Source organism: Oryctolagus cuniculus, chromosome 7 (assembly GCF_051225735.1).
Source record: "Oryctolagus cuniculus isolate XC-2025 breed Fujian yellow rabbit chromosome 7, ASM5122573v1, whole genome shotgun sequence".
In the NCBI taxonomy this organism is placed as follows: domain Eukaryota; kingdom Metazoa; phylum Chordata; class Mammalia; order Lagomorpha; family Leporidae; genus Oryctolagus; species Oryctolagus cuniculus.
In genome coordinates this window covers 26,314,662-26,327,749 of record NC_142873.1, presented here as the reverse complement: position 1 = coordinate 26,327,749, position 13,088 = coordinate 26,314,662, and the positions used below count along the sequence as shown (strand labels likewise).

Sequence of the window (13,088 nt, the reverse complement as noted above, 5' to 3'; positions counted from 1 at the left end):
ACCTAAGTTTTTTCAGTGTATTGACATTATTTCTGTATTGTGAAGGCTTTTTAGAAGCCAGATCATCATGGTGACAAATTGTCATGTGTTTGGATGCAAGCCGAGAACGGTCAAAATAATCAATATGCTGCTTGCTCTTAAAAGACAAAACAACAATAAAAAAAGATTTTTAGTCAGTTTTGTCAAAATGTAGGAAAGTTTTTTTTTTTAAGATTTATTTAGCCTGCGCCGCGGCTCAATAGGCTAATCCTCCGCCTTGCGGCACCGGCACACTGGGTTCTAGTCCCGGTCGGGGCGCCGGATTCTGTCCTGGTTGCCCCTCTTCCGGGCCAGCTCTCTGCTGTGGCCCAGGAGTGCAGTGGAGGATGGCCCAAGTCCTTGGGCCCTGCACCCCATGGGAGACCAGGAAAAGCATCTGGCTCCTGCCTTCAGATCAGCACGGTGCGCTGGCCGCAGCGCGCCGGCCGAGGCGGCCATTGGAGGGTGAACCAACGGCAAAGGAAGACCTTTCTCTCTGTCTGTCTCTCTCATGTCCACTCTGCCTGTCAAAAAAAAAAAAATTATTTAATTATTTGAAAGAGAGAGTTACAGAGCGGCAGAGACAGAGAGAGATTGAGTGAGAGAGAATCTTCCATCCGCTGGTTTACTCCCCAAATGGCCGCAAAGGCTGGAACTGAGCTGATCTAAAGCTGGCAGACAGGAGCTTCTTCTGGGTCTCCCACGTGGGTACAGGTGAGTACTTGGACCATCTTCTGCTGCTTTCCCAGGTGCATTAGCAGGGATCTGTATTGGAAGAGGAGCAACTGTAACTCAAACAGTGCCCATGTGGAATGCTGGCACTGCAGGTGGGGCTTTATCTGCTATTCCACAGCCCCAGGAAATTTATTTCTTAGTTAGGATGGCAGTAAGCTGAAAAAGTAGAAGTTTTGCAAGTTTGATTTTTTAACCAAGTCTTGAAATAATGATAATAAATAATATTTTTAAAGGGTAGATAGATAGTGGGCATCTTCCTTATTGTGTAGGTGCTAGTATTAAAATTTAGGTTAGGGGCCGGTGGTGTGGCGCAGTGGGTTAAAGCCCTGGCCTGAAGTACCGGCATTCCATGTGGGCACCGGTTCTATTCTGGCTGCTCCCCTTCCAATCGAGCTCTCTGCCATGGTCTGGGAAAGCAGTAGAAGATGGCCCAAGTCCTTGGGCCCCTGCACCCACCTAGGAGACCCAGAAGAAGCTCCTGGCTCCTGCCTTTGGATTGACGCAGCTCTGGCCTTTGCAGCCATCTGGGGAGTGAACCAGCAGATGGAAGACCTCTCTCTTTCTCTACCTCTCTATAATTCTGTCTTTCAAATAAATAAAATAAATCTTTAAAAAAAATTTAGGTTAAAAAAATGAAACTGTACAGATAATGTCTTCACACAGATTAACAGATCTATTCCTTTCCTGAGTTCTTTAATAATAAATGCCAAAAAATTTGAAATCTGGGGTTCAAATCTCATGTTGAAGTACAAAACAGACTTGATTACAAAATTTGGATTTTGAACAGTCAACCTCTCTGAACTTTACAGCATAAATAAGGAATTGTATCCAGTAGTTTAGTATTGTTTGACATTAAAAGTGAGTTTATGTGGATATAGGAGTTTCTGTTCCTGACTTTATCTTGGTTTGGGAGGAAATACTGAGTTCCATTCCAGGTATTAACTTGTTCTGAGACGTGTCTTTAGCCTATGTAAGAACCAGGGCTACTTCTCTATTTATGAGTATGCCTGGTTAAAGGGTAAGACATTTAAAAATGTGATTTTATTTTTTCAAAATGGCAAATATCAAACTTTTATTTGCCATACTAATTATTGGAAGCAAAGTGCCACTACTTTGATGTCATTCAGATTATTATAATTATGTGAATATAAAAATTATAGCTACCACTAGTGATCACCTTAAAATTCTAAATCTTTTATTTTCTCTCACTGTAAAGCATATATTTATAGGCTGAGCACCAGCCTTCTTGATGCACTATTTTTCTCCCTTAGATCCTTTCCTACTTTTCACATCTTTGGTTTTCACTGAAAGTATGATTAAAACCCTATGGAGCAGCGCACGTGCGAGCCGGCAGGAGGACGGTACCGGGGGCCCCAGCTTCCCTCAGAGAATATTTGTGGGGCTCGGGGATGCCCGCAGGTGTGCTCCTGAGGCTGGCCACTGCCTCTAGCTAGCACCTGTGTCCAGTTTGCAGCACCGGCTGGGCAGGCTCCTAGAGCCAGCCGCTTGGGGCCTCCGGGGTCCTGCAGACTCCGTGAGCAAATGGCATATGAATGGCATACGGAAGATGAGGGGGGCCTGCCCGCTCCTAAGTGCGTTAAGGCCAGGAACACAGGGGACAGAAGCAGGTCTGTGTTTGCAATGCCGGACCAGAGGGAGGGAGCCAGCCGAGGCACAGCCAGGTCCATCCTCCCGGGAACTGCAACCGGAGGCCTTGGGAGTGCGCGCTGCAAGCTCTTGGCTTGGCCGTGAGACCTCCCATCTCTGTGCTTCCAGCTGTCCAGGCAAGGTGGAGGGTCGGGCGTGGCTGTAGGCCTAAGGAGCTTGCTGCCCGTGGGCCTCCACACGCAAGGTGGCACAGGCTTTCCTGGGGCTGCACCTCATCCCGGCCCAAGGGAGTTGGGAGGATCCTAGGAGGCACCCAGGAATGCATGAGTGCCCAGAGTCCTGCAGGGAATACGAGGAGGCCCATGCGTGGCTGCTCAGGCTCAGGAGGCCATCATGGGACAGCCCCGTACCCCAGCTACGAGCTCATCTCGTGTGGATGGCCACAGTGCGCGTCAGGAGTGGGTGTGTCACACCAGCAGCCCCCGGGACCGGGCCCTGCCCTTCAAGCCCCTAGTGCAGCAGAAAATAAAAAAATAGAAACAAACAAACAAAAAAACTATGGAGCCCTCTTTTAGGAAAGGAAACTTGGAAATAACTTATGAGTCTTAGTATGTAGCCCCTGCTAGATCTTAGTATTTTAGTAGAAATACCTAATATGAAGTAATTAACTTCCAGTGGAATTCGAAATTAGTTTGGAGATGTAGGTTAATTTCCCTTGAAACTACATCACACTACTAGCTGTTCCTAGCACCAGCTTTTTATGGAACTCTGTTATCTTGAGGTCTACATGTGTGAATTTCTCTATTGATGTGTATATTGAAGTTTCATACCATGTATACTTAGATATCCTCTCTGGAAAGAAAGACAGTATTAGCAAATAGGCAAATCATTCTGTTTGCCATAAAATTAAATTGCCAATTTGCCATAAAACTTGAGTTTTATGATTTTGTCTTTTACTTAACTTGCCTTATTCTCTTTCCCATTCAATTCATGGAAGAATGTGTGTGTTATAATTGATAAAAATAGTTATTTCAGCCAGTGAGTTTTTGAAAGTCACCAGAGAAACTTGTTTCTGTGCAGTGTCAATTTGGAATCTGTGTTATTAATTAATATTGTATTTTAATAGTTTAAAACAAGAACGTTTTACTACTTTTCATTGGATAATAATTTCTTTCCTTTGTTTATACCTGTGAGCATCACCCATTTGGGAAAGCTTTTGTATTTTCAAGCTCTTTTTTAATTTTTGTTTTAAACTATAGTAGCTTTTTAAAGAAAAATAAGCTTTTCTGAAAAATAAGAATTTTGATCATCACATTTGTTTGCTGACCCAGTAGAGCTATATGTTGAATTATACTTGAATTTTGTAATGTGATGAAGACTGTCTCATTAACAGTTTTAGGGTAGCTTTGCAATCAAAAGTATATTTAAATTTATAATTCCTTCTGGATATAAGAATTCAGATTTACGCTTTATATTTTTGGCTGAAATTTTTTGTGTCCTATATTTGACTTAAGTATTAAGATAGATAAAAAAGTAACTAGTCAAAAAAATGCAAAAAGACCATTATAAATGTTTTTTTGACTATCTGGTATTAATTTATATGAAAATACTTAGGTGTATTGTTTTTTTTTTTTTCTGATTGAATTTTGTTTTAGATGCCATTCTAAATATGGTGAATATTGCTGCTAATATTCTGGGAGCAAAAACTGAAGACTTGACAGAAGGTACCTATCATTTTATGAGTCTTTTAAATAATTGGTATTCCAGGGGTTCTTCTAGTTAGGAAAAATCAAATAATAAGTCAGGAAAATCTGGATTTTTCACTCAGAAGTAAATAAATGATCCAAAAAGAACCTACCTTTTTTCATGAAGAAATTTTGTGTACATAAAATTAGTTTGTTTTCCAATTCTTCTGAGCAGTAATAATGATTTTATCACTTACCTAGAAGTTTTGATGCCCAAATAGTGTACTTCATTTGCTTTCCTTTTATGTATCAAATAGTTAATCAGCTTAGAAAGCCATTTTGTCTTTAAAGAATAGCAAATAAGAATATTATTAGCAAAGAGAAACAGTTTTGCCTTTTTGTTAAAAAAAATGCTTAGTTCCAAGTGTAAACTTTAAAATGACACATTTGTCTCCTCTTGAATAACTCTTTTAGGTGTCTTTCTAGGCATATTTATCATATAAGATTACACAGAATTTATTGTCATATGATATGTTTTAATTATCTGAGAAGTTGGCAGATAATATGTGTTACTTGTAGTTGTAATCTTATATGATCCATTTCTTTCTAAAAGAACTTTGGGAAAAAAAGGCTACAGTAGCAAGCTTACTTCAGTTTTTCCTTCTCCCTTGAGAAACGAAAGATCTTTATTTGTTATAGTAAGATATTTTCATGGTATAGCTTTTAAAAACTTGAACTCAATATGGGCATCTTTCTTAAAATAGGAAATAAAAGTGTATCTGAGAATGCCACCACCACAACTGCACCTAAAATGCCTGAATCAACTCCTGTTTCAACTCCTGTTCCGTCACCTGAGTAAGTTCTGTGATATTAAATAGAGTTCTATTAAAGTGGAAGTTAAGTATACTAGTACAAAAAAAAAGGAACTTGTAATTTGTGTATGAAATGACTATCTGTAGGGAGCTTTGAACCATAGAACAGACATTCTGCAGTCACTTAGAACATCTTTGACTTGCTTCTCATTGGTGTATATGTGTGCATGAAATATACTTCATTCTAGAACAGACATTTGTTTTGATGTCATATATTACTTTGATCATTCACAATACCTTGTTCAGATAATTGATTTGACTGATGGACAAATTTTAGTGGCTGGGTTTTATGAAGTTTAAATGCATTTATTGTATATCTTTGGTGTCTCTAGAAAATTACAAAGGATACCTGAAATACTTGAAGAGCAGTAATTCTTGTCACACAGCAAATACCGTGTTCCATTTCTTAAATTGGATCATATAGTTGTTTCTCCATTTTACAATGTGGCAGTTTGGGCAGGGGTGTATATACAGATAACAGTAACCACCCCTTTTTATTTTTTCTGTAGGAGATAATTACCTTTTTGGGGGTACTTCTTCTTAGCCATAATAAATAAAAAGTTCTTTATGTTTTGGATAATTGGGTACAGTTATTAAAGATTTAATTTATGTATCAAATATATTCTGTAAAACTTTGAAGACCCTTTCTCTATTAGAAAACTGATTTAAGAGGATAAGATCATTGAATTTGAAATAGTTAAGATAACATAATAATACTTGCAAGGAATATGATTTCAACTGTATTTCTGAAGTACTATTCTGAAAGTTTTGTTCTTTGAAGGGTGTGGTAAGAAATCTATGTTCTTGTGTGTTAATGTCAAATGTGACTAAAGGTATTTATTGGGTGATTACAGAGAAAATATGGTCTTTGATTCCTAGAAGGACCTAGGAAATCTATTAGGAATAGAGACATTCTGAGTGTGTCTAATTATATGTAGCTGGGATTGCTATTCCTAGCTTTGTTATCTTGGCTTATTCAGTGAACAACACATGATATATCTTGGTTTTCCAAACTAAGTAACACTAACTGCATTTTTACATGTATTAGTATACACATGCATCTATAGATTTGACTGTTTGTTAACAGGCTAATGTAACAGTTTTTACTTTTCCATGTCAGTTTTTAAGAGATATTTTGGCTTACTCTCTCTCTTTTTTTAAAGATTTATTTATTTATTTGAAAGGTAAAGTTACACAGAGAGAGAGACAGAGACAGAGACAGAGAAATCTTCTGTCTCTGATTCACTCCCCAAATGGCTGCAATGACCCAAGCTGGACTGATCCACAGCCAGGAGCCAGGAGCTTCTTCTGGGTTTCCCACGTGGGTGCGGGGGCCCAAGGACCTGGACCGTCTTCTGCTGCTTTTCCAGATACATTAGCAGGGAGCTGGATCAGAAGTGGAGCAGCCAGGACATGAACTGGTGCTCATATGGGATACGGGTGTCACAGGTGGTGGCTTTACCTGCTGCACCACAGCACCGGAACCTGCTTAATCTTTTTTACTTAATATCCCTTTGTGTTTATTTGTCTTAAATTATTTTTAGTGACTATATAGTAGTCCCGTGAAAATAAAAATCTATGGTAGATGTAAGTTTTTTTTTTTTTAATTTATTTAATGAGCATAAATTTTCAAAGTACAGCTTATGGACCACAATAGCCTCCCCCCCCCCCCCCCGTGTCTTCCCTCCCATCCACAACGCTCCCCTCTCCCACTCCCTCTCCCCCTTCCCCTTCACATCACGATTAATTTTCAATTATCTTTATATACAGAAGATCAATTTAGTGTATGTTAAGTAAAGATTTCCACATTTTGCTCCCACACAGAAACACAAAGTGTAAAATACTATTTGAGTACTAGTTATAGCATTGATTAAACACCTAAGAGTAATTGTGTATTAATTACAGAGCTCAACCAATAGTTTTAGGTAGAATATAAAATGCATCTTTTGTATTATTGTGGCTTCCCCCGACCTCCCTTCCTCCTGTGGCCCTCCCCTCACCCACTTCCTCTCCCATCCCGCCCTTCATCACGTTTCATTTTCAATTACCTTCATATACCGAAGATCAATTTAGTATATACTAAGCAGGGATTTCAACAGGTTGCACTCACACAACCGAACCAGGTATAGGGTATTGTTCGACTAGTAGTGTTGTTTTTGAGTTTCATAGATAAACATATTAAGGACAGAGATCCTGCGTGGGGAGCATGAACCCAGTGACTCCCGTTGTTGATATAACAATTGGCACTCTTATTTATGACGTCAGCAATCACCCGAGACTCTTGCTATGAGCTGTCTAGGCTATGGAAGCCCTTTGAGTTCACCAACTCTGAATTTGTTTAGTCAAGGCCATATCACAGTGGAGGTTCCTTCCTCCCTTCAGAGAAAGGCGCCTCTCTCCTTGATGGCCTGATCCTTCTGCTGGGGTGTTGTTCACCACGATCCTTCATTTAGATTGTTTTTTGCCACCGTGTCATGACTTTCCATGCCTGCGAGACTCTCATGGACCTTTTAGTCAGATCCGAATGTCCCAAGGGTTGATTCTGAGGCAGGAGTGCTGTTTTGGGCATTTGCCATTCTATGAGTCTGCTGTGTGTCCTGCTTCCCCCGCAGGATCATTCTCAACCCTTTTGATTCTATCTTTCATTATTTGCTTACACTGGTCTTATTTGTGTAATCTCTTCGACACTTACCCTATCTTTTGGATCAGTTGTGTATTTATATTTGTCACTTTACCAAGTGTGCTGGCATTGGTACCTGCCTCCTTGGTAAGATTGAGTTGAAATCCCCTGGCACATTTCCAGTTCCACCATTGGAGGTAGGTCTGAGTGAGTATGTGCCATCCTATATATCTCCTCCCTCTCTTATTCCCACTCCCATGTTCCACAGAGATCAATTTCCTATTAATTTTTAAACGCTTAAGAATGGTTGTGCATTGATTGCAGAGTTCAACCAGTGGTCTTGTGTAGAGCATACCGAGCAACAACAACAACAACAAAAATACTAAAGGAACAAAATAGTAAGTTTTTCCTCAACAGTCTAGACAAGGGCTGCTCATGTCATTGTCTCTCATAGTGTCCATTTCACTTCAATGGGTATCATTTTAGGTGCTCGTTTAGTTGCCATCGAACAGGGAGAACAGGTGATATTTGTCCCTTTTGGACTGGCTTATTTCACTCAGCATCATGTTTTCCAGCTTCCTCCTTTTTGTTGTGAATGCCCGGATTTCATTGTTTTTTACTGCTGTATAGTGTTCCATAGAGTACATATCCCATAGTTTCTTTATCCAGTCATCCGTTGATGGACATTTAGGTTGATTCCATGTCTTAGCTATTGTGAATTGAGCTGCAACAAATATTGAGGTGCAAATGGCTTTTTTCACCCCTTGAATTCCATTTGGGTATATTCCAAGGAGTGGGATGGCTGGGTCCTGTGATAGTGCTATATTCATGTTTCTGAGGATTCTCCAGACTGTCTTCCATAGTGGCTTTACCAGCTTGCATTCCCACCAACAGTGGATTAGTGTCCCTTTTTCTCCACATCCTCGCCAGCATCTGTTGTTGGTTGATTTCTGTATGTAAGCCAATCTAACCGGAGTGAGGTGGTATCTCATTGTGGTTTTGATCTGCATTTCCCTGATGGCTAGGGATCCTGAGCATTTTTTCATGTGCCTGTTGGCCATTTGGATTTCCTCTTTTGAAAAATGTCTGTTAAGGTCCTTGGCCCATTTTTTTATTGGGTTGTTTGTTTTGATTCTGTGGTGTTTTTTGATCATTGTGTAGATTCTAGTTGTTAATCCTTTATCTGTTGTGTGGTTTGCGAATAACGTCTCCCATTCTGTTGGTTGCCTCTTCGCTTTCCTGACTGTTTCCTTTGCTGTTAAGAAACTCTTCAATTTTAGGTAATCCCATTTGTTTATTTTATCTTTGATTACCCGTGCCTGTGGGGTCTTCTCCAGGAATTCTTCGCCTGTTCCGATATCTTGAAGCGTTTCCCCTATGCTCTCAATTAGTTTCATGGTGTCGTGGCGCATCTCTAGTTCTTTGATCCATGTTGAGTGGATTTTTGTATAAGGTGTAAGGTAGGGGTCTTGCTTCATACTGCGGCATGTGGACATCCAGTTTTCCCAGCACCATTTGTTGAAGAGGCTGTCCTTGTTCCAGGGGTTGGTTTTAGGTCCTTTGTCAAATATGAGTTGGTTATAGATGTTTGGGTTGATCTCCGGTGTTTCTATTCTGTTCCATTGGTCTATCCATCTGTTTTTGTACCAGTACCAGGCTGTTTTGATTATAACTGCCCTGTAGTATGCCTTGAAGTCTGGAATTGTGATGCCTCCGGCCTTGTTTTTATTGTAAAGGATTGCTTTAGCTATTCTGGGTCTCCTGTTTCTCCATATGAATTTCAGCATCGTTTTTTCTAGGTCTTTGAAGAATGGCTTTGGTATTTTGATTGGTATTGCATTGAACTTGTAAATTGCTTTTGGGAGAATGGACATTTTGATGATATTGATTCTTCCAATCCATGAGCATGGCAGGTTTTTCCATTTTTTTGTGTCGTCTTCTATTTCTTTCTTTAGTGTTTTGTAATTTTCATCATAGAGGTCTTTGACCTCCTTGGTTAAATTTATTCCAGGGTACTTTGTTTTTGTGGCTATTGTGAATGGGATTGATCTTAGTAGTTCTTCCTCGGCCGGCCCTGGCATTGTCTGTGTATACAAAGGCTGTTGATTTCTGAGCATTGACTTTGTATCCTGCTACTTTACCAAACTCTTCTATGAGTTCCGGTAGTCTCTTATAGGAGTTTATTGGGTCCTCTATATATAGTATCATGTCATCTGCAAACAGGGATAGTTTAACTTCCTCCTTTCCCATTTGTATCCCTTTAATTTCTTTTTCTTGCCTGATGGCTGTGGCTAACACTTCTAAGACTATATTGAATAGCAATGGTGAGAGTGGGCATCCCTGTCTGGTGCCAGTTCTCAATGGAAATGCCTCCAACTTTTCCCCATTCAATATGATGCTGGCCTTTGGTTTATCATAGATTGCCTTAATTGTGTTGAGGAATGTTCCTTCTAACCCCAATTTGCTTAGGGTTTTCATCATGAAGGGGTGTTGTATTTTGTCAAATGCTTTCTCTGCATCTATTGAGGTAACCATATGATTTTTGTTTCTCAATTTGTTAATGTGATGGATTACGTTGATTGACTTTCGAATGTTGAACCATCCCTGCATACCAGGGATAAATCCCACTTGGTCTGGGTGAATGATCTTTCTGATGTGTAGTTGGATTCGGTTTGCCAGAATTTTATTGAGTATTTTTGCATCTATGTTCATCAGGGAGATAGGTCTGTAGTTTTCTTTCTCTGCTGTGTCTTTTCCGGGCTTAGGAATTAAGGTGATATTGGCTTCGTAGAAGGAATTTGGGAGGATTCCTTCTCTTTCAATCGTTTGGAATAATTTGAGAAGAACTGGGGTTAGTTGTTCTCTAAATGCCTGGTAAAATTCGGCAGTGAAGCCATCCGGTCCTGGGCTCTTCTTTTTCGGTAGTGCGTTTATTACTGATTCAATTTCTTCCATGGTTATGGGTCTGTTTAGATTTTCTATATCTTCACGGCTCAGTTTAGGAAGGTTGTATTTGTCCAGGAATCTATCCATTTCTTCCAGGTTCCCCAGTTTGTTAGCATACATCTCTTTGTAGTAGTTTCTGATGATTCTTTCTATTTCTGTTGTGTCTGTTGTTACATTTCCATTACTATCTTTGATTTTACAGATTTGGGTCTTCTCTCTCCTTTTTTTGGTTAGTTGGGCCAATGGTGTGTCGATTTTGTTTATTTTTTCAAAGAACCAGCTCCTGGTTTTGTTGATCTTTTGTATTGTTTTTTTGGTTTCAATTCTGTTTATTTTTTCTCTGATCTTTAGTATTTCTTTCCTCCTTTTGGATTTGGGCTTGATTTGCTGCTGTTTTTCTAGATCCTTGAGGTGCATGGAGAGTTCATTTGTTTGGTTCCTTTCCAGCTTCTTGATGTAGGCACTAATTGCTATAAACTTTCCTCTTAGCACTGCTTTTGCTGTGTCCCACAGGTTTTGATAGGTTGTGTTATGATTTTCATTTGTTTCTAGAAATCTTTTGATTTCTCTTTTAATTTCTTCGATGACCCACTGTTCATTTAGGATCATGTTGTCCATTCTCCATATATTTGCATATGGTGTAGAGATTCTTGGGTTGTTGATTTCAAATTTCACTGCTCTATGGTCTGAGAAGCTGCATGGTATAGTTTCAATTTTTTTGAATTTGTTGAGGCTCCCTTTATGGCCTAGTATATGGTCAATCCTAGAGAATGTTCCATGTACTGGGGAGAAATACGTGAACTCTTTGTCTGTGGGGTGGAAGGTTCTGAAGATATCTATTGGGTCTATTTGGTCTATGGTGTCAATTAGCTCAGTTGTTTCCTTGTTGAATTTCTGTCTGGTTGATCTGTCCATTGGTAAGAGTGGGGTGTTGAAGTCCCCTGTTACTATTGTATTTGAGTCTATATCTCCCTTTAAATCCTTTAGTAATTCTTTCAGGTAGCCAGGCGCCCTGTAATTAGGTGCATATACATTTATAATAGTAATGTCTTCCTGTTGGATAGATCCTTTAATTATTATATAGTGCCCTTCTCTGTCTCTTTTAATAGTTTTTATGTTAAAGTCTATTTTGTCTGATATTAGGATGGCCACACCAGCTCTTTTTTGATTTCCATTAGCTTGGAGTATCTTTTTCCATCCTTTCACTTTCAGTCTGCGTGCATCTTTGCTGATGAGGTGTGTCTCCTGAAGGCAGCATATAGTTGGATTCTCTTTTTTTATCCAATCAGCTAGTCTCTATGTCTCTTTGTCGTGGAATTAAGACCATTCACATTCAATGTGATTACTGTTAAGTACTGTCTTTTCCCCTTCATGTTTCCTGAAACGAGCTGTTTATGTATTTTGAACTTTGTGGGTTACTCTACCGTTTGCTTTTTTTTTGCAGTGAAGTTCTTGTTTTGGTATTTCTGTGTGCAGCACGCCTTTGAGCAAGTGTTGTAGGGTTGGACGCGTGGATACAAATTCTTTCAGTTTCTGTTTGTCGTGGAAGATCTTTATTTCCCCTTCATTCATAAATGATAGCTTTGCAGGATATAGTATTCTAGGTTGGCATTGTTTGTCTTTTAAAACTTGAAATATATCATGCCATTGTCTCCTTGCCTGTAGTGTTTGCGAGGAGAAGTCTGGGGTGAGTCTGATGACTTACCCCTGAATGTGATTTGTCGCTTTTCTCTGGCACATTTTAGGATTTGTTCTTTGTGTGTCACTGAACTGAGTGTTGCCACAATGTGTCGTGGTGAATTTCTCTTCTGGTCTACTCTGTTCGGAGTCCTGGCTATCTGTTGTATTTGTGTGTTGTTATCCAGCTGCCTTTGTTTAAAGTTTTCTGATATTATTTCGTTGAAGACACCTTCTAATCCATTCTCTCTTTCCACCCCCTCAGGGACTCCTATTATCCGAACATTACACTGTTTGATTGAATCTTGTAGGTCTCCGACCGTGTTTTTTAATTTTTTAATTTCTTCTTCCTGTGATTGAACTGACTGTATTATTTCTGGAAGTTTGTCTTCGAATTCTGATATTAGGTCTTCTATTTCATCTGTTCGATTTCCAAGGGATTCCACGGTGTTTTTTATATGGTCAATTGAGTTTTTCAGTTCTAGTATCTCATTCTGGCTTCTCTTTAAGATCTCTAATCCTTGGGCTTGTTTTTCATTCAGCTCTTGACACTGTTTCTCATTATTTCTAAGTATTCTGATTATTAATTTTCTGAATTCTTTTTCTGGCATGTTTTCAACTTCTTCTTCTTCTGCCTCTGTTATGGTTGGTTTAGCCTGCTCCATTGGCAAATTTATATGATCTTCCATGTTTTTTTGGTTTTTTGTTTTGTTTTTTGGCATTCCGTCTGGGTGATTTTTCGGGTTGATTTCCCTCTACTATAGGCTGCTGTGAGTCTCTACCAATATCCAGTGTAATCAGGCTGCTCAACACAGCCCGCAGGGAAACAGACAGGATGGCTGCTCTCTGCCCACTGCAGCTCTGGATCCTGTGCTTTTTCCCCACCAGGAGGCGCTATTCAGGTTTTTTTTTTTTTTTTTTTTATTG

The 13,088-nt window shown here is 39.5% G+C and overlaps 1 protein-coding gene across 9 annotated transcripts in view; it reads left to right on the top strand.

Annotated features, from left to right (window-relative positions):
* The window catches only part of SUCO (SUN domain containing ossification factor), a 123,395-nt gene that overhangs the window by 69,594 nt on the left and 40,713 nt on the right, over nucleotides 1-13,088 (top strand). For all 9 annotated transcript variants that reach the window (XM_089299533.1, XM_070077348.2, XM_051857109.3 and 6 more), the window contains 2 exons: nucleotides 4,017-4,085; nucleotides 4,811-4,901. In XM_089299533.1, the coding sequence (XP_089155659.1) occupies nucleotides 4,017-4,085; nucleotides 4,811-4,901 (160 nt within the window). The remainder of the gene's footprint in view (nucleotides 1-4,016; nucleotides 4,086-4,810; nucleotides 4,902-13,088) is intronic.